Raw genomic sequence first — 20,139 nt, forward strand, 5'->3', positions numbered from 1 at the left:
CCCCCAGGAGCACACCTGTAGTTGAACCAGTTGGATTTATTAGTCAGTAAGGAAGCATGCACGCAATGAGAATGGTGTGGTATTTCAGAAGTATTAGAAAAACTTATTTTTGGACTTGGACTGGATTTAGGTGTTTGTAGGGAGTGTTAAATATGGAAGCAATGTGTGATTCTATGACTAGACATCTTAATAAATCTAACCTATAAATGTGAAAGACTAGAATGAGGCTAAAGCTTCAACTGGTAAAGAAGCAGTAGTCACTTGTGTTAGCCAGCTTAGAGGGATATTTAGTTGTATGTATGGCTTGGAGTGTTCAGTCATGATTAGGGAGTTATGAAGTGGTCTTGTTTTTATCTTTATTCATCATGGTCACAGAGTGACCTTTTCTGATGCTGATATTCTGTGAAATTGTTTGTGTTCAACAAAAGAACACTATGGTCTAGCTGTGTAAGTACCAAGCCAACTTCTGGATGCCTTTTTCCCGCAATTAAAAAATTAAGTATAAAAAAAAGGAAAAACATGAGATTGCGTAGATAAATAATGTTACTGCTAAAGAATTATTGTCTTTGAATTTTATGTATGAAGAAATAGTTTTTATAAATGAAGTTTTTATATATAAAAAAATTAATGTAGAAATAAATGCAATCTTTCTAAAAAATTATTTTTAAGTGTTCTAAGATTTAATTTACTCTTATTTGTGTTTTTAGATATTTTCAACTCCAGGCCATCCAAAAATGATTTACAGCTCCTCAAACTTAAAGACACCTTCAAAACTTTGTTCAGGGTCTAAATCTCATGATGTTCAAGAAGCTCTTAAAAAGAAACAGGTAATAACCTTAATCCTGTTTGCCTTAAAAAGGAAGGGACTCATTTAATTCTAAAGTGATTATATTAATACTTTTGAATCGGTTCATGTTGTTATGGAACTGCATCATGTTTATTTTGCTTCTCTAGCTTCTTCCCTAATTAATGTGCTCTTGAAAAAAAGGAGAAACAACAGAAAAAATGCTTTGCAGTTGCCTTTCAGAGGCCACACCAAACACAAAGAATAAAATTTTTTCAATATAAAAATAAATAGCAGTGAGCTGTCATGTTTGCTTTTTTCTCCAAGGGAGAGAAGCAATTTTTTTTTTTGAGTATTTATTTTCCCTTCTAATTCCTTTCTGCTTTTGTAAGTTAAGTGATGTTTTGCATAAGGTATAATGTTTATGTAGTATTCTTCATGTAGTTAAGTTCTGAGTTTCATTTTCAACCTAGATTTAAGCTCTCATGGGTTTTTTTTAATATAATTAGAGATTTAATTAACTATGGAATACAGAGGCATAATTTTCCTGGCAAAAATCCATAGGTTTTCTTGTTATTTCTAACATATAGCTGCATGTCACAGTTTTAAACTTTAAACTCCAAAAATATGGATTTGACTTATTAAATTGGCAAGTGAAAACATTTATTGTTTTTCTTCACAGAGACATTTGGGTCATTCAACTGAATAAACCTGATATAGCTAATTTGTGTTTAATATTTTTAAAAATACATTTAAATATAAATGTAAATTATTATATTGGAAGTGTTGGGGAAAATATATTGAAAGTTTTATTTCTGGTTTCAGTTATTCTTTCATTAGGAGGGAAATAAGGCTTATACAGGGATGTCCTGAAAGAAATGAATTGAAAATATAGCACCATTGTATATCATTGGAAATTTTGTTATCCATTACTAATTTCTTCTTTACCTGTTCATACAGGAGGCAATGAAGCTGCAGCAAGATATGAGGAAAAAGAGACAAGAAGTGTTAGAAAAACAAATAGAATGTCAAAAGGTAAGACCTGCTCATTGGTTGGATGCTGAAATTGATCTGTAGAATAGATTTTGCAAAGATACCTGTCTAAAGTTTTTAAGCTTTATTTATATTAAAATTTACTAAGTGTGATTTTAATTTTTCCTCTTTATTTTGTAGATGCTAATATCCAAGCTAGAAAAAAACAAAAATATGAAACCAGAAGAGAGAGCAAATATAATGAAGACTTTGAAAGAGCTTGGAGAAAAGATCTCACAATTGAAAGATGAATTAAAAACATCTTCTGCAGTCTCTACGCCATCTAAAATGAAGACAAAGACAGAGGTATTAGTTTCCATTTTTTCATTCAATGTAGGGTTATTGAGCATCTGTCTTCTTTGTGCCTGGCACTGTGAAAGTACAGTGGTAACATAGGTAGCTGATAGTCTGATGGGGAGACAGGCAAGCAATTTGGCTACAATGTATTTTGTTTGTTTGTTTTTCTATAGATGCTATGTCCTATTTTTGAGAAGAGGTGATAAGAACCTGTTTGAACAATGATGTGTTTTATAATAGATTTTTTTTTTCATATTCTATGCTGAAGAAGAAGCCACTAGAGTGATGGGAGAAAAGAAATGTTTCTTGTTTCAGCAGGGTTTTTTTTCTAATTCTGTGATAATGTAATAAAACCATCCCTTTTAAATAAAAAAAAAAATCACTGGCTTTAATATTGGTAGTAGTGTGGCATGATGCCGAAAAGAATAATCAGAGGTTCTTGATCCATTTAAATCTTAATTTTATTTATTTCTATCTGTTTCCTTTACTTGAGAAGGGTGTTTGGTTTACATAGTAGTTCCATTATACCATAGTTCTGTAGTGAGATTTTAGATTAGATTGCATCCCTTTGAGAAGTGGGAATAAATATGTCAGATACATAGAATACAAATTATGTTATGTACCATATTAATTTACATTTGAAATTGTTTTTTTATCCATACAGAAACATAAAGTTTTAATTAAGATTACATCTTTAAAGATACTAAAAATTACAAGTTATTGAAACTTTCCCCAGTTGTGTAAAGAACATATGCAATTTTAAAAACTTTAGAGTTCAGGAAGAAAAAAAAATATCTCACAGTCATACCACCTAAAATTGATAAAGAATTTGTTTCTAAAATAAAAAGAAGGGCAAAAGTAACAGGGTTCAAATCTGGAAGTAACTATGTAACTATTATCCCTTCATTAATTATGTAACTGTTACTCCTTCATTAATTTTTGCTATATAATTTTTACTATTAATTTTTGCTATATAATTTTTTACTATATAATTAATTTTACTCTGTTAATTTTTACTATATAATTCATTAATTTTTACTATATAATTTATTTTGCACCATTGTGTTTCATATATAGTGTTTTATTATGTGAAAATTATTCTCAGAGCCCTCATCTCAGATGTCAGTTCCCAAGGTCTGATTTTTAGGCTAACTCATGCAGTAAGATTGCTTCTTATTTTCCACTGATAATCATTATACTCTCTACATTTTTGTGGTGGTCTATCTGTTAAATTGTATTCCCTAAAACACCCAATATTTATTGCTTTGTGTCGTTCATATTATCCCAAAAGAGATGTGTGTTATTCTTTAAGCATAATGTTCTTGTAGAACTTGGAAGTTCTCTAATAAATCTTCTCACTCTTAATTTTTCCAAAGGCCCAGAAAGAGCTGTTAGATACTGAACTGGACCTCCACAAGAGACTATCCTCAGGAGAAGACACAACAGAGTTACGGAAAAAACTCAGTCAGTTACAGGTTGAGGTGAGGTTTAAGAGGAGTTACTAACTTATCACATTTAATATCTCAATCAGTAGTTCTGTCTTCCTCTGTTTTTCAAGATTTGGTCTAACAATGGATATTATATTTTACTCTTCATTGATGTTACTCAGGCGGCACGATTAGGTATTTTACCAGTGGGTCGAGGAAAGACTATGTCCTCTCAAGGTCGAGGAAGAGGTCGAGGCCGTGGAGGAAGAGGAAGAGGCTCACTAAACCACATGGTAGTGGACCACCGCCCCAAAGCACTAACAGTTGGGGGATACACTGAGGAGGAAAAAGAGGAATTACTTCAGCATTTCTCAGTAAGTTTTTAAAAAAGCAAATGTTAATTCTAAAAACATTGTATTCAGCATTTCTTTGCTGTATTCTGTATAAATGTCAAATGTTTTATAGATTAGAAAACTTAGTTGTAAAAACATTGCTATTCGCAAATTCTTATATCTGAAGGTCAAGAAGCAGCTTTTGCTTTATAATTCCATAATACTCCACATAAATGCATTTGTAGTGACAAATTGTTTCAAACCTACATTTGGTTTTCTTTTAGGATTATTACATGACTTAATAGGTTATTTATAATACAAAAAGTGAAAATAATCTGGAATGGAGGCAAAATTCAAGGGAAATTTATTAGGATAACATAACATGTTTAATTATAATATGTTTTCAGTAGTGATCACTTACTTTTAGACAAACATGCAAATAAAGTTTTGCTACAAGTAAGTATCTTTATTATTTATGCATATGTAGAATTTATACTTTTTCCAACTATTCATTAATTCATTCAGTAAACATTTATTGAGTGTCATTTCTGCAAGGGCATTTTCACACATGATCTCATTTAAATTTAAATTGCTATAAGGTACATGTGAAATCCCATGTGTACAGATGTGAAAACCAAAGCTTAAAAATAATTCTGCCAAGGTTGTATGGTTAATAAGTGGGAGAACCAAGTTAAAAATGCATATTTGGTTGATAAAATCCAGGTTCCCTGCTTCTCACACAACTTCTTTGGGATAAAACATATTCAGCCCTATTAAGTGTTGAAGATGGTGAAATAAACCATAAAGAACAAGGCTACACCCCAAGTGTTCATACCAGTAAGGTACCCCTTACTCTATTTTACCCTGACTCATGGAGAATGGTGGGCAGTTATAAAGAGTGTCCAAATTTGAGAGCCATCTGGTTTGTAGCCTATTCACTGTTGAGGCAGTTCTTTTACTGGTCTGACCCTTATTTTTCATTTTTTGTGAAGTGAGAGAATACCAGCTCTAGTATTCTCATAGGGTTACTTTGAAGAGTAAAGAAGTTAATACACGGGGGAGCACTACGCATGCACAGGGTTATTTTCAGAGGCTACATGAACATTGATTTTTGTCTGTTAGTGTTGTTGAGTATACAAAATTAAAACCTCCTTGCCAAATAAATTGGGTGTTTAGGCCCAATGCTAGTTCTGGTAAAGTGAGATGGGATTGATTATGTAAAGCATAATTTTTGTAAATATGACTCAATGCAGAAAGTTCCTGCCTACAAAAAGTTGGTGATCTTACTATGTTGGAAGTTGATGCTGGATCCGGAGGAGCACTGGAGACTATATATAGATGTCTAAGTTTAACCCCACCAGGTCATATTCAGTTGGATCTCTTTCCTTCTCAAAAGTAGACCCATACAAATGTATCTAATAATAACTGATTTTTACATAAATGCATTTGATAAATCTGAAACATGGCATGCAGTTAGTGGATATAGGAGTTTCTAGGTATTTGCAGAAGGAGCAAAAAAACCAAGGCAGATGAGGAAGAACAAAAAACGCTGCCTTGGGTTGTTTTTTTTTTTTTTTTTATTGAGATATATTCACATACCACGCAGTCATACAAAACAAATCGTACTTTCGATTGTTTACAGTACCATTACATAGTGGTACATTCATCACCCAAATCAATGCCTGGCACCTTCATTAGCACACACACAAAAATAACAAGAATAATAATTAGAGTGAAAAAGAGCAATTGAAGTAAAAAAGAACACTGGGTACCTTTGTCTGTTTGTTTCCTTCCCCTATTTTTCTACTCATCCATCCATAAACTAGACAAAGTGGAGTGTGGTCCTTATGGCTTTCCCAATCCCATTGTCACCCCTCATAAGCTACGTTTTTATACAACTGTCTTCGAGATTCATGGGTTCTGGGTTGTAGTTTGATAGTTTCAGGTATCCACCACCAGCTACCCCAATTCTTTAGAACCTAAAAAGGGTTGTCTGAAGTGTGCATAAGAGTGCCTACCAGAGTGACCTCTCGGCTCCTTTTGGAATCTCTCTGCCACTGAAGCTTATTTCATTTCCTTTCACATCCCCCTTTTGGTCAAGAAGATGTTCTCCATCCCACGATGCCAGGTCTACATTCCTCCCCTGGAGTCGTATTCCACGTTGCCAGGGAGATTCACTCCCCTGGGTGTCTGATCCCACGTAGGGGGGAGGGCAGTGATTCCACCTTTCAAGTTGACTGCCTTGGGTTTTGATAGCTTTTTCTGTTTTTTTGTTGTTGTTGTTGTTGTTGTTAAGGGTAATATCAGGTAGTCTTGAATCTAGGGTCACACTTACTCTAATAATAGATATTTGGGCAGTAAAGTATGCTTTCTTTGAACGAAATACAAGAATACACATGCCTAGACATTATTGTCGATAAATTTAGCAAATTTAAAGGGGAATTCTTCAAAGTCTTTATCCCACAAAATCCAAGATAAAATTATTATTTTCGGTGACCTTTTATTATCCTTAATGATTGTGCAAGGATCATGAATGAACTGTATCTGTATGAAAGATAATGAATAGACTTGAGTGAAGCTGTTCTGAAGTATGAGGATCTAATTCTGGAATCCTTGAAGGTTTGTTTTTGTAAATCAGTTTCGAAGAATTTATCATCCTTATGATTACTGTGATTATGTGTAAATAGTATCTATAAGTATGCTCATTGTAATACTCTTTGTAATATGAAAAAATGGGACCAATCTAAATGTTCCCATAGTTACAGCTTTACTTTTGCTGCCGTTAAGAATATTTTTCAAAGAATATTTAGTGATATGAGAAAATTCTCAGGATTGACTATCAAGTTAAAGAAAGGTAGAATACAAAATTGTGCATAAACTTGTAATGAAAGTATATTTAATTGCTATTTCTGGCAGAATTCAAGTCAATTTTTAATTAAAGTATATATAAATGTATAATGTACATTTACTATATAATGTAGACTGTATATAACAACATAAAACATAACATGAATATATAAATACATTAATAGCTTGTATCGGGGTGTTCCATTTTGCTAATGCTGCTGGAATGCAAAACACCAGAAATGGACTGGCTTTTATAAAAGGGGGTTTATTTGGTTATACAGTTACAGTCTTAAGACCATAAAATGTCCAAGCTAAGGCACAAGCAATTGGGTACCTTCACTGGAGGATGGCCAATGGCGTCCAGAAAACCTCTGTTAGCTGGGAAGGCACATGGCTGGCGTCTGCTCTGGAGTTCTGGTTTCAAAATGGCTTTCTCCCAGGATCTTCTCTAGGTTGCAGCTTTCAACAGCCATCTTCAAAATGTCTCTCAGCTATAGCTGGTCTAGCAAAATGTCACTCTTAGCTGCTCTGCGTCTGGGCCTGTGTGGCTCTTTTTTTTAAATTCAGTTTTATTGAAATATATTCACATACCATACAGTCATCCATGGTGTACAGTCAACTGTTCACAGAATGATCATATAGTTACACATTTATCACCATAATCTATTTCTGAACATTTTCCTTACATCAGAAAGAATCATAATAAGAATAAAAAATAAAAGTGAAAAAGAACACCCAAATCATCCCCCCCATCCTACCCTATTTTTCATTTGGTTTTTGTCCCCATTGTTCTACTCATCCATCCATACAATAAAGGGAGTGTGATTCACAAGGTTTTCACAATCAGACTGTCACCTCTTGTAATCTACATTGTTATATAGTTGTCTTCAGGAGCCCAGACTACTGGGTTTGAGTTTGATAGTTTCAGGTATTTACTTCTAGCTATTCCAATACATTAAAACCCAAGAGGTGTTATCTGTATAGTGCATAAGAATATCCACCAGACTGATCTCTCGACTCCATTTGAAATCTCCCAGCCACTGAAACTATTTCGTCTCATTTTGCATCTCCCTTTTGGTCAAGAAGATATTCTCGATCCCACGATGCCAGGCTGGGAGTCATATCCTGCGTTGCCAGGGAGATTTACACCCCTGGGAGTCGGGTCCCATGTGTGGGGCAGGAGAGGGGCAGCGAGTTCACCTGCCGAGGTGACTCAGAGAGAGAGAGAGGTCGATATCTGAGCAACAAAGAGGTACTCACGGGGAGACTCTTAGGCACAATTATATGCAAGTTTATGTGTGACTCTTTTTAAAGTACTCCAGTGATTCAGTAAAGACTGACCCTGAATGGGTACGGTAATGCCTCCATAGAAATTATCCAATCAAAAGTCTTGCCCACAGTTGATTGAGTCACATCTCCATGGAAACAGTCAAAGGATTTCAACCTAATCAACACTAATACATCTGTCCCCATAAGATTCCATCAAAGAACATGGCGTTTTGTGGGACATAATACATCCAAACTGGCACAAGGGGTCAGCAAACTTTCTGTAAAGGACCAGATAGAAAATATTTTAGGCTTTGTGATTTTAGGCTTTGCTGGCTACCTGTAGTCTCTGCCACATTTGCTGCTGCTCCTGGTGCTGCTGCTTTCTTTTTCTTCTTTTTTAACAACACTTTCAAGGTAACAACCATTGTTAGCTCAAAGGCCAGCAAAAACAGGGTACAGGGCCACATTTGGCCTGTAGACCATACTTTACCAATCCCTGGTGTATGTTATTATATGTTACTTTATATATTATATATAACATTTATGTATTATAGCATTTATATATTTTATTGTTTTAAGTTTGAAATATATAAAAAATAATTTGGTTGTATATTATATAATATATGGAGTTTTGTATGTTTTCAATATCAAAATCAGTGAGTCCACAAAGAACTTTTTTTTTAAAGAATCTTAAATGAATATTCTTCTGAGGATATTAAAGATCTTCATGAAGAATTCCGTTTAAATATTTTAACATTAAAGTCTAGGTCCATAGCTAAAAAATTTAAGGCATACACCCTTGCTTAAGGTCACATACAGAGCTAGGGGTAATTCTTTTACCCCTGATTAAGGAGAGGTTTGGTTAGTTTCAACAGTGAAAGTTATTTGCCCTAAATGTTTGGAATACTTGGAATACTGTACTTTGGCCTTTTTCGAATGGAATCTTATCAATTAATCACCAAGATTTTTGAATTGTGGTAGTGTGATTTAGCTGTTAAATTCAGTGATACATGGTGGAACTTGGATTTTTTTTCTTTCTAATTATGAAAGTAATGCATGTTTCTCTCCTGGTGCAGTTGGCTGTCAATAACAGATAAATGACCTGAAAAATGTGGACATTTATTTTATCTCTTTTCAAGAAGTCTGGAGTTGAGGAAGTTTTAGGACTGATTAATTCAATAACTCAGCCATACAGGTTTTTTCCATATTTCTCCTCTGTTGTCCTAGAATGCTGGCTTTTGTTTTCAAGCTTTTTTCCTCTTGGTGTCAGGGTGGCTGCAGCACAAGCAAACATCACAACTTCTAATAAAAATGTCCAAAGGCAGAAAAGAAAGTATGCCTTTCTTATGCTCCTTTCTTTTTGTTGTTTTAAAATAATTTATTTCATAGTTCCCTATTAATTTCATGTCTCAGAGCAGACATTATTTAACCAAGAGGTGCTGGACAGAGGTTGTAAAAAGGGAGGAAACATTTAGGATAAGAAACTGGCTCAAACCATTAGGGTTTGATCCTACTTTGTTAAACTCTTGCTAGGATAAATTTCTGTCATAATTCTTTTTGCTTACAAAAAACATTAACTTCCAAATTTCCAATGTTGTAAAAAAATTTTTTTACAATTAGGTATGCATTCAGTTGACACACAAGGCAACCAAACATTTCTGTCATCAACATTAAGATAATGTATATTTCCTTTCAGTGTACTGACATGAAACTAAACTTCAAACCATAAAAACATTGTGACTAACATTAAAAAGGCAAGCTGTAAGATACTTAAAGCTTTATAAAAGACAAATTGCACATGGTTAAGATGAGACAAGGGCTGGTGGTGTGCATATGGCTGGTTTTTTTTTTCTTTTAATCATATTTTTTATTGTAGAATATAACATATATACATGAAAGTGAAAACTTTCCAAGTGCAGTTTAACAAGTAGAGAGCAAATTTCAAAGAATATTATGAATTACAGTTCCACAGTTTGTTATTTCCTTATTGTGAAATGTAGCATATATACAAATAATGTCTTTCAAAGTATGATTTAACAAGTAGTTATATAGGAAATTTCCAAAAATGTTACAAGTTACAGCACCACAGTTTCAATTATTTTCTTATTGTGAGATAGAACATATATACAAAAAGGTGATAGGCCACCAGCAAACAGGGCAACAGTGTTGGACCCCAGCCAACCACATCACAGTGCCTTTTGGTCACAAGACAACCCCATTAGCAAACATCGATTTTCAGAATTCCCTAGGCAAATGAACCATTCAGTACATTGTAACATATCAGCATGCCAAATTAACCAACTGGGTTCCATTATCTTCATTAGTGTTATATGATCCATATGACCTCTCCTTTCATACGGGCTGATCTGACAATATGTATTGGCACACGAACGAGCCTCAGTATCACAGTGACTTGCTGTTCCTTGAGAATTGTGAATTCTGCTTTGCTTATCTTCAAATACTTCCTTCTCCCATTATACCACTTTAAAAAAGAATGAGGAAAATCTTTTCCAGAAAAGGCCCCCACCCTTCACAAACAGACAAACATCCTCCTACCTAGAAGACATACTCTCACATGTCTTAGCCAGAATTGTCACCCATTTCTAAACTCATCCCTGGTGAAGGGAAAGTTTAAACCAATCATGGTTCTCCCTCTGAGCTGAGGCTCAAATATGGTGATTGGCCAGTGACGGAAATTAGGATCTATTAGAAAGAAAAGAGATAAAATAGTAGTTTAAGGTTAGACAATTAACAGTGCCTCCCATGGTGTTCCCTGAAGAAAACTTGGAAAGCATGTAAATATAGAAAGAAGGAAATAGCAACAATCCCAAGTCCCTTAGATTCTTGCATTATAAATTTTTTAGTTTTTGGTTTTATAAAAGCTAACATGAACATCATTTGAGGAATCAAATTAATTTAGCCACAAGATTATTAAGCAGTATCCTGCTCCATTCTCCCATTTTCCTTTCCCTGGAGGTGTTCACTTTTAGCTGATTCTTTTGATATTCTGATTTTAAATAGTCTGCTTTTGTTATTACTTCTTGATTTTAAAATTTTAAACATTATCTGTTGACTTCTCAGTAGCTGCTTTTCAGCTTCCCAAATTTTTTGGCTTTGTGATATTCTCTCTCATTTTCTCTGTCCTTGTGGATTTATGCCTTTTAAACAGTCACTCAGTTTCAGTGGGGTGTGGAAAGTGTACAAAATTACATACTATGGTGGTCAGTCCTCCATCTTTAACCAGAAAGACTCTTTGATTCTTAAGAAAGTAAGAGGTTTAGAATTCTAAGTTTCTATACCCCAAATATATTTGTGTAAATCATTACAATTTTTTTGTTGTTACCGGCGAGAAACTTCCAACTCCCCTCCCCATGCCACTTTGGAACTGCATATAAAACAACTGAGTATGACTACTGTAATTATAAAAGACTTTTCACATACTATTAGCCTGACTCTACATCCTCTGTAGGCAGGTTTTATCCTTTCTCATCCTCCAAGTGTCTAAAAATATCTTTGAGAGTTTTACTGTACACAGAAGTAATAGTTCAGGCAGTCAGTTTTCTTTTGCATTAACCAGAACAAAAGTTAACCTTTTCTCTGGATTTAACCTTCAGAGAAACTTTTCTTGATAGTGCTTCATTGATTGCTGTTCATTAGACCTTGTTAAAAACTTTTAATAATGGTAGATCTTTGTGAACTACTGATATTTATTGCCATTGTCTGCCACAAGTGATCAGGAGGTTACCTTTTCTGCCATATAGAAGACTGTTCAGATAAAAATACAATTTTGGTAGCTAGAATTACTATTGAAATGTGGCAGTAATAACTTTCTAACCTTTGTAAAGTCATTGAAACTATCTAGACTACCTTAATTTTTTTCTTTTCTTTACAAAGATAATTTCTGCTTTTAGAATATTCAAACCACACAAATTATAAAGGAGAAAGCACAAAAAATCTGAAATCAAACAAATTGCATTTTAATGAACATCTTTCCAGCCCTGCTATCTATGATATGCATACGTACTACTTTTGCTTTTGGGAACTTGTATTTTCACCCATAAAGGTGTTTACACCTTTTGGCTATTATGAGTAATGCTGATAGGAACAATTGGTACAAGTATCTAATTGAGTCCCTGTTTTCAGTTCTTTGGGGTATGTACCTAGAAGTGGAATTGCCAGGTCATATGGTAATTCTGTCTAACTTTTTGAGGCACTGCCCCCTTCCTGGGTAAACATTCTTACAACTACTCTACAGCGTAGGTATTGTGTACTCCATCTTACAAATAAGGAGATGGAGGCTCAGGGAGTTTAAGCAATAGCCACAGGTTTGTCTTATTTAAAAACATTCTTTTGAAAGGCTATACCGTGATTTATGTATCCAGTTCCATACTGATGGCTAGTTAGGGTGTTTCCCATTTTTCATTACTGTGAACAAAATACATCTTCTTGGACTTGACATTTTTGAATGGGATAATTCTTCATTATGTGGAATATTCCTATACATCACAAGACTTTTTGCATCCCTGGCGCCCACCTACTAAATGCCGAGAAGTGCTCTCTAGTCATTATGACAACGAAAATGCCTCCTAGAGCAATACTGTTGTGTCCAGTTGAGAACCATTGCTTTAGGTAAGTTCCTAGGAACGAGATGAATGGATCAAAAGCATGCATATTTAAAATTTTGGTATAGATTGCCAAATAACCCTGCAGGAGTGTTATATTAATTTATGTGTCTAGTGACAAATAGACTACCTATTTACCTAAACCCTCAATAGCGCTTCAGTTTTGTTTTTTCATCTTCATCAGTCAGGTGATTGATTAATGATGACTGGCCAAGATTTGGCATCAGTTTCTTATCTGGGAAAATAACTGAACTGGATGAGGTTCTCCCTGAGAAACTTATTTCAAAGGTTCCTAGTTTAGGCTACTGCATATAATTTTTCATGAATGGTATATAATCTGTTTGTTTATATATATATATACACACACACACATATCTATATATATGTATTCATTTTTTATTTTAATTCTATTATATTTATATTATACAAAATATAAAAGGAATAAAAGTGTATACAATGAAAAGATTCCCTTCTACCACCAGTCACCCAGTTTTTGTCACCAGAGGTAATTACTGCCAGTTTCTCACATATCTCCTTGCAGATATTCTATACATATTGTATTTTATATATATTATATATATATATAATATATATGTTTTACACAAATGGTAGCATGTTGTACAACACTTTTGCATAATCTTTTCACTTAGTATTTATTAGAAATTTTACCCTACTAATACATATTTACCCTACTAATACCATGCTATTGCTTCATGGTATTTCGTTATATAAATATTCTATACTTGATTTAAACAAACCCATATTGATGGACATTTAGGCAGTTTTTCAATATTTCATTGTTTCAAGGCATATATGGGTACGTGTGTGAGAATAGAGTATGTGTGTGTGTGTATAGAAAAATTGGATATTATAACAGGTATGTGACCTTTCAAGAGGCTGGTCCTAAAATTCTTTTTCTGTTTTCTTTATATATTTTTACAGAAAAAAGGAGTTGTGTTTTTAACAATATATAGATGAAGTAATTTTTTTTTTAATTGCCAAAATGGGGTCATATGAATACAAGGCTGCATTCCAAACATTGCTCTTTTCACATAAATATCTTATGTGTTAATTTCTTTAAAATTGTAGCAGTAATACTTAAAGTTTACTAAGTGCAAATGTATAGTTCAGTGATTTATCAGAAGGCAAATACCCATATACCCATCCCTCAGGCTCTGAAATAGAACATTGCCCGTATCCGCAAAAGCCTTCCTCATATCCCTCTCTTAGTCACACTCGTCTCTTCAGAGACGTAACCATTATGCTCACTTTAAGATAATCACTTCCTTGCTTTAAGTTTTATCACCTAAGTATGCATTCCTAAATACTACAGTTTTTTTCCTGCCTGTTTTTAAAATTTTATATGAATGGAACCACAGTGTGTGTTCTTTTGTGTCTGGTTTCTTTTGCTCAACATTATGTTTGTGAAATTCATCCATGTTGTCACATGTAACAGTGGTTTGCAATTTTTATTGCTGTATAGTTTTCAATTGTAAAAATGTACCGCAATTTATTTTTCCATTCTCCCATTGATGTGTATTTGGGTTATCTCTACTTTATGGCTTTTATAAATATTGTTGCTGTTCATTCATGTATATGGCCCTTTAGAATCCATGTGCAGACATTTCTGTTGAGTATATACCCAGAGGTGGAATTGCTGGAAAAAATGGAGTTTGTAGATAGAATAAAAAACAGATTTTTATTTTCTTAAATCATTATACTTTTTAGTTAGCACAAAATTTGAAGGAATAATTAATAAATGTGAATGTTACTTACCTGGTCTTCTTAAATATATTTTAGGCTGCAAACCAAGGGTCAAAATTCAAAGACCGTCGACTACAAATATCATGGCATAAACCTAAGGTACCATCTATATCCACTGAGACTGAGGAAGAGGAAGTCAAGGAGGAGGTAAATTAAAGATGGAAAATAAGAGTTGAATTAGATCATTTCCCAATTATATATTTTTCTTGACATTAAAGAAAATAGTATAAATAAAAAATAAATTTTGGATTCTTTCTTCATGTATGTAGTTAGCCCAGAAATTTATTAAGGTATTAGAACAGGTGCAGAACAAGGAAAAGCTCTTTGGGAGAGACTATTCTTTTCTTCTTTTGTATTTACATTCAATACAGGAAATTTTTATTCTGTTAAATGAGGTCATGGATTACATGAACAAATTAAATTTTTGCTGGTTTAGTTTTTTGCGTCTTTAAGCACCATAGGTAATAGATGCGAGTTTCTTATTTTCTTTCTCCAAACAAAAGTTAGGGTGTACAGATATTGGAAATGAGAGGGAAGAAGTAGACCTAAATAATACAAGTACTTGAAAAACATCCTTTTAAAATATATGAAATTAATTTTGCTCTTTACTCCTGTATGGTATAATTAGTTGAGTAACGTGGACCCATAACCTGCATTTTAAATTATTCCTGATTCTTAATAACCCTCTTTTAAAGAGAGAAAGAGTTTATTGTTAGGTGCAAAGCAAGAGATCATATGGCCTATCAGCCTAAAAATCTGTCTCCCTGAACTGCAGTAACTGATAGTTTTATAGTACCAAAAGTTGGGCAGGTTTTAGAATAATGGTCACAATGGCTCGAGATGACAAGGTTAGAGATGATCTAATTATAGAGCATGCACAGACTGATTACACGCTTGGTCGCAGAACAAATGTATGTAAGAAAATGGCAGCCTTAATTTCATGATGGGCATGATTTTTAGTATTATAATGAGATATAGGTCACTTACAGGTTAAAGTTGAAGCTACTGCGCATGATAGGTGGGGTAGTTTTGGTTAGATCTAGTTCCATCTAGCAAGATAGTTTTGGAATTGGAGTGGGTTAGTTCTGAGCTGACTCAAGGCCCTTCTTCGTTGATAAATGTTAGGGGCTGTCTTTAGTGATCATAGAGTCTGAAGTTGAATAACAGGATGAGGGGTACAAGTGAACATCAGTCACAAAGTTAAATGCTGTATAGAATAACCTTGTTTTCAAAAGATGTCTAGCATTTATAGTTGATCAAGAGTCTTCTGACCCTATTGGGCAGTTTGGCAGAACAAAAGCAGATATATTTCCCATGTTGAAAAAAAAAAAAACAAGAAGAAGAGGAAGAGAAAAGTCTTGGTATTTTGGTAATATTTATAGGTACTTCTACTTTGTGTAAGATTTTAGATTTTTATGTAAAATTTGGAATGTTCATGTCATGGGAAAGTTAAATTAGTATAGTCACCCATCCCAAATAATTGGAATATAAAAGGAAAGATTTAGATGTTTGAGAGTAGTCATTTATTTTCCTCATTTTTTATGTTAGTGGGATATAATTAATTTAAATTAATTTTATCAAATATATTCCATAACATTTTTTTTATTTCCCAGCCTAAATATTCCCCCCTTTTAATTTTCTTTTCCTAATAATATTGGAATGGAAACCTTGTTAACATAAAACAAGCCAAATTAGAAGGGGAAAAGAATTTATATGCATTTTTTTTTTAATGTGGGATTTTTTTTTTCCTCTAAAAGATACTCTGAAGTGTATCACTTCTATACTTTCTGTTCTAGTCTGTTTGTCCTTTGGCCTAAAATGTATTGTATTTAATGTCTTTTTACTACTAAGTAGATTTTTTGTCTCTTTCTTCAGGAAACCGAAACTTCAGATTTGTTTTTGCATGATGATGATGACGAAGATGAAGATGAATATGAGTCTCGTTCATGGAGAAGATGAAATCTGATGCGAGCTGTATAATTTTTAGGAATATTTGTTTAGAAGAACAACTTTTTAAAATTATTTAAAGAAGTCAATGAGCCAAAAAAATTTTTTTATTTTTCTTTTCAACGCAGTAGGTTTAAGGACAGCAAGTTTGCTATTTAAACACATCTCATAACTGTACATGATATTAAAGCACCAAAGGCCTAGTGACTTTTACACAGTTGTGAAGATCCACAGGAATGACATGGATAATCTCTAGAGCCTTATTTTCCACACCACCTGTTTTTGTTCCTATTGGTGTTGGATTATGATGTAAATGACAGGGTGTTCAGAAATTTTATTTTGGATTATAATCTGCTGATAAAATTTCATTAAATGTCAAAATCGCCTGGAATCTCTTAACTCTCAGCTATTATGGATGGGTTGTCAGACAGTAGGAGTTATTTTTAATTAAAATACCGTTTTGCTTTCAAGAGTTGTCTTGTAAGACAAGTACAATTTATTTTAATTTTTTTTTTTTTTACTGTAGAGGAGCCCAATTTATTCAGCAAAATTTTTTTCAATGTTTTTATATGCAGTAGTATCTATTTCAGTGTAAATCACAACAGTTTCTTTGTGTTCTCAAATGCTGTAAGGCAATAGAAGCTAGCTCTGTGGTGTTTCCATTTTCTCATAATTTTAACTCTCGGACTTCTGCTACTGAATCATTAGTTTGCTTTGATACCTAGTGAGTATTGGTTCAGTTGGTCTTTTTTTTTTTAACTTTCTCAAAATGTAAAAAATTTCAGCTATTGCCCACTTCTCATCCCTCTTTTCTTTACTAATAGGCCTGACTTGCCCAGTATTGAGATAAGTGATTCATTTGGGCCACCAAAAGTCAGTCCCCAATAAAAGGTTTAAATCAGCACCTTGATATGTAAGTCATGTTTTGGTGAGAGTAATGGAAGGATTTGGGGGTGGGGTGGGGGGGTAGTCACTGGCTTATTTTTCTCTTTTAAAGCTTCAGTTTAGTTATAATTACACAAAAGTTAAAAGGTGTCTGAAATTCTTTTCCTTAATTTAAACTACGATAGTGAGATGGCTGGGGTGGAGTGGGGTAGGAAGGATGGGTATGCTAGTAATAAATGGGAGTCATAATTTGACTTTGATCAGACAACCATATATTTTCATAATTTTGTAGTTTGTTGCTATCCATGAACATATGCATCCCTTCGTAGACAATTTCCTTCACTGTGTGCATTTTTACTGTACACTGTATAGAGTAGAATATCTGTTAAGTAAAATATATATGTAAATTTATGTCCCTGTGTTCTGAATGTTAGATGGAAAAGCAGAGGAGCAACACTACACTATACTGGCCCCTGGGGAAATAAAATGATTAATGTGCATAGGATGCCACTTTTTTCAAGGATGTGTTTTTATATATGTGTGGTATGAAAATTTGAAACTTCCTGTTGGCTTCAGAAAGTTCTTGGTGATTACTATGTCAATGATTTTGTTTCCTTAGGTAAAGACTTTCTCAAAATAGAAGCTATTCACTAAGAAACTTAAAACCATCAGGACTCTAGATTTACTTAGCCACAAGAAGTTAAATCCCACATTCTGATCATCTTTTCTCCTACATATTTTCCTGGAATGATGTGTCAAACCAGGATCATTTTTAAGTTCATGTATTTTCCCTTCATAATAATGATGTCTTCCTCTTTCTAGGTTATTATTATATTTCTGATAACACTGACGCTTAAATAAGCTTATAAAAGAAGGAAAACATTAGAATGGGGTACCTAGAATAAGCAATCTTGCTCCTTCCTCCTCCATCATCTCTAATGAATTTTCTTGTTGTCTGTGGCTCAGTCAGTATATATTTTGGAAGATTCATTGTGGTGAATATTTTGAGTCCTGACAGTTTAAACGTGATAGAGGGAACAAAGGATTTATATATTTTTTGTACAAAGTTTTTTCTTAAACTGTATAATTTTGTAAATAATTTGTTTGGTTTTTTTGTGTGTGTGTGTACTAAAACTACCAGCGTATAGATTTCAATAAGAATTGTTGTATTTTTGTATTTGGAAACTTAAAATTACAGTAAATTAATGGAGCTGTAAGAAAATTTTCAGTAGACTGACAATTCTTCAGAATGAGATTTCCTTTTCATATGATTTTTTTAACCTCAAAATTTACATCTTATTCTAGTACAGAGTTAAGGATTTGTTTGACATTTTAGTTATTGGGGGGGGTGTGATAGAGAAAGGTATTAAATGAAGAACAGAGAGATACTTTTCTCAAGGTTTGAGGCCTTTTGTATAAAACTTGGTTTTCAGTACAATTTAAATAGACACTATGAAGTGTCCTTTCTAAGACTTTTAAAACATGCTTGGCTCTCAAAAATGAATTTAAAATGAGTTAATTAGAATATTAGAAAATTATGTAAGAGCATAAAGTAGTGAACATATATATGTTTTTCCATTGGGGTTTTTAACCCCCACCCTCAAATCCCAAGTGTTAAGAACTTCTCTTAAAGCAGGTAATTACCATGATTTGTTTTCTTGGCATCTTCATTTACAGAAATAACATATGCAGCATCTGAGGCAAAGTCTACTGTTCTTAATGTGTATGACATTATAAATATAATAATATAAATAGCTGATCAACAATAATAAAAACCACCAATCTAGCTAGGTCAGCCTGATTTACTGGTGGCTTACTGCCCAAGCTTAAAGAGGTAACCCCAGGAATATACAGAATTTCCCTCAACCTTTTTATGTTGTAACATTGGGAAAACACTGTCACCAGCTAAGATGATAAATTGGAGAACACAGTCCTGTTAGGGGGATAAAAGGTCCATGATCATGGGTCATTATTTCAAAAAGAAAAAAATCATGTGAAAAGGAATAGTGGTTTCTCTTGATGTATAGTATGCCTGTATTATAGTTTTTACAAAATTGTGAACTTGTGTAATAGTATAATAGGAGATATTGTTGAATTTCTAACTGTTTATACATTTAAATTCCTATATGTAATGTTTGTTTTATCGATTACAATCTGAATTTCTAAGAAGCATGTTGACTTTTGCAATAAAGATGCAATATGGAATGGTTCACATTGGAAAAAAAAGAAAAAAGTATTATGAAATTAAAAGAATTTGGAAAATTTATGAACCATTCCAAAAATTATAACAATCAATCACCAAAAGAGCTGTAATTCTGGCTTGTTGTGGAAAGAAAGAAAATGCATGTGTATGCTTGCTTGTGTGAGAGAGTGAATAGTGGATATGTATGCGTGTTTTATGTTGGGCTCAATGTACATGAGAGAATGTCAGTCAATATGAAGTTGGGTTCTAAAGGCACTGGCCATTAAATATTCAGTAGAGTAACTTCCTCAGTGGTATTCTTGAGAATGAAAGAGAAGTGTATTAAAGTTTTACTTGTATATAATATTTGATAGCCATAGTCTTTGTTCACGGATGGATCTGGGTATCCCACATGTAAAGCACAAACAAGTTTATGAAAGCAATATTTTGATGTTATCTTGAGGATATTTAGTGTGCCTGCTAACAATAGGGAAGGGAAGGTTGTTTTCCTTAAGCAGAATAGGGACAAGAGAAAGAACACCTAAAAGAGATACATGATTTCTAAATATGATGAGTATTTGTAAGAAATATCAGGAGAAAAGGTGATCTTACACACTAAGGACTGGGTGGGTATGGAAGAGAAGGGAAGTCTGTCCATTAGGCTCCTATTTTCTCATTTTAAAAACTGCTTTTCTTAATAGTTGTAAAATTCCCCTTCATTTTCTTATAATTGTAAAATCCCCCTTCAAAT

At 33.4% G+C, this 20,139-nt stretch overlaps 1 protein-coding gene across 4 annotated transcripts in view; it reads left to right on the top strand.

The window, feature by feature from the left end:
• Positions 1-17,273, top strand: part of RBM27 (RNA binding motif protein 27) — an 84,286-nt gene extending 67,013 nt beyond the window's left edge. For all 4 annotated transcript variants that reach the window (XM_037801330.1, XM_037801329.1, XM_037801331.1 and 1 more), the window contains 7 exons: positions 708-827; positions 1,745-1,819; positions 1,958-2,122; positions 3,490-3,594; positions 3,723-3,914; positions 14,411-14,521; positions 16,250-17,273. In XM_037801330.1, the coding sequence (XP_037657258.1) occupies positions 708-827; positions 1,745-1,819; positions 1,958-2,122; positions 3,490-3,594; positions 3,723-3,914; positions 14,411-14,521; positions 16,250-16,333 (852 nt within the window). In that variant the 3' untranslated portion in view covers positions 16,334-17,273. The remainder of the gene's footprint in view (positions 1-707; positions 828-1,744; positions 1,820-1,957; positions 2,123-3,489; positions 3,595-3,722; positions 3,915-14,410; positions 14,522-16,249) is intronic.
• The last annotated feature ends 2,866 nt before the right edge of the window (positions 17,274-20,139 follow it).

The sequence above is a fragment of the Choloepus didactylus genome, chromosome 13 (assembly GCF_015220235.1).
Source record: "Choloepus didactylus isolate mChoDid1 chromosome 13, mChoDid1.pri, whole genome shotgun sequence".
Lineage (NCBI taxonomy): Eukaryota > Metazoa > Chordata > Mammalia > Pilosa > Megalonychidae > Choloepus > Choloepus didactylus.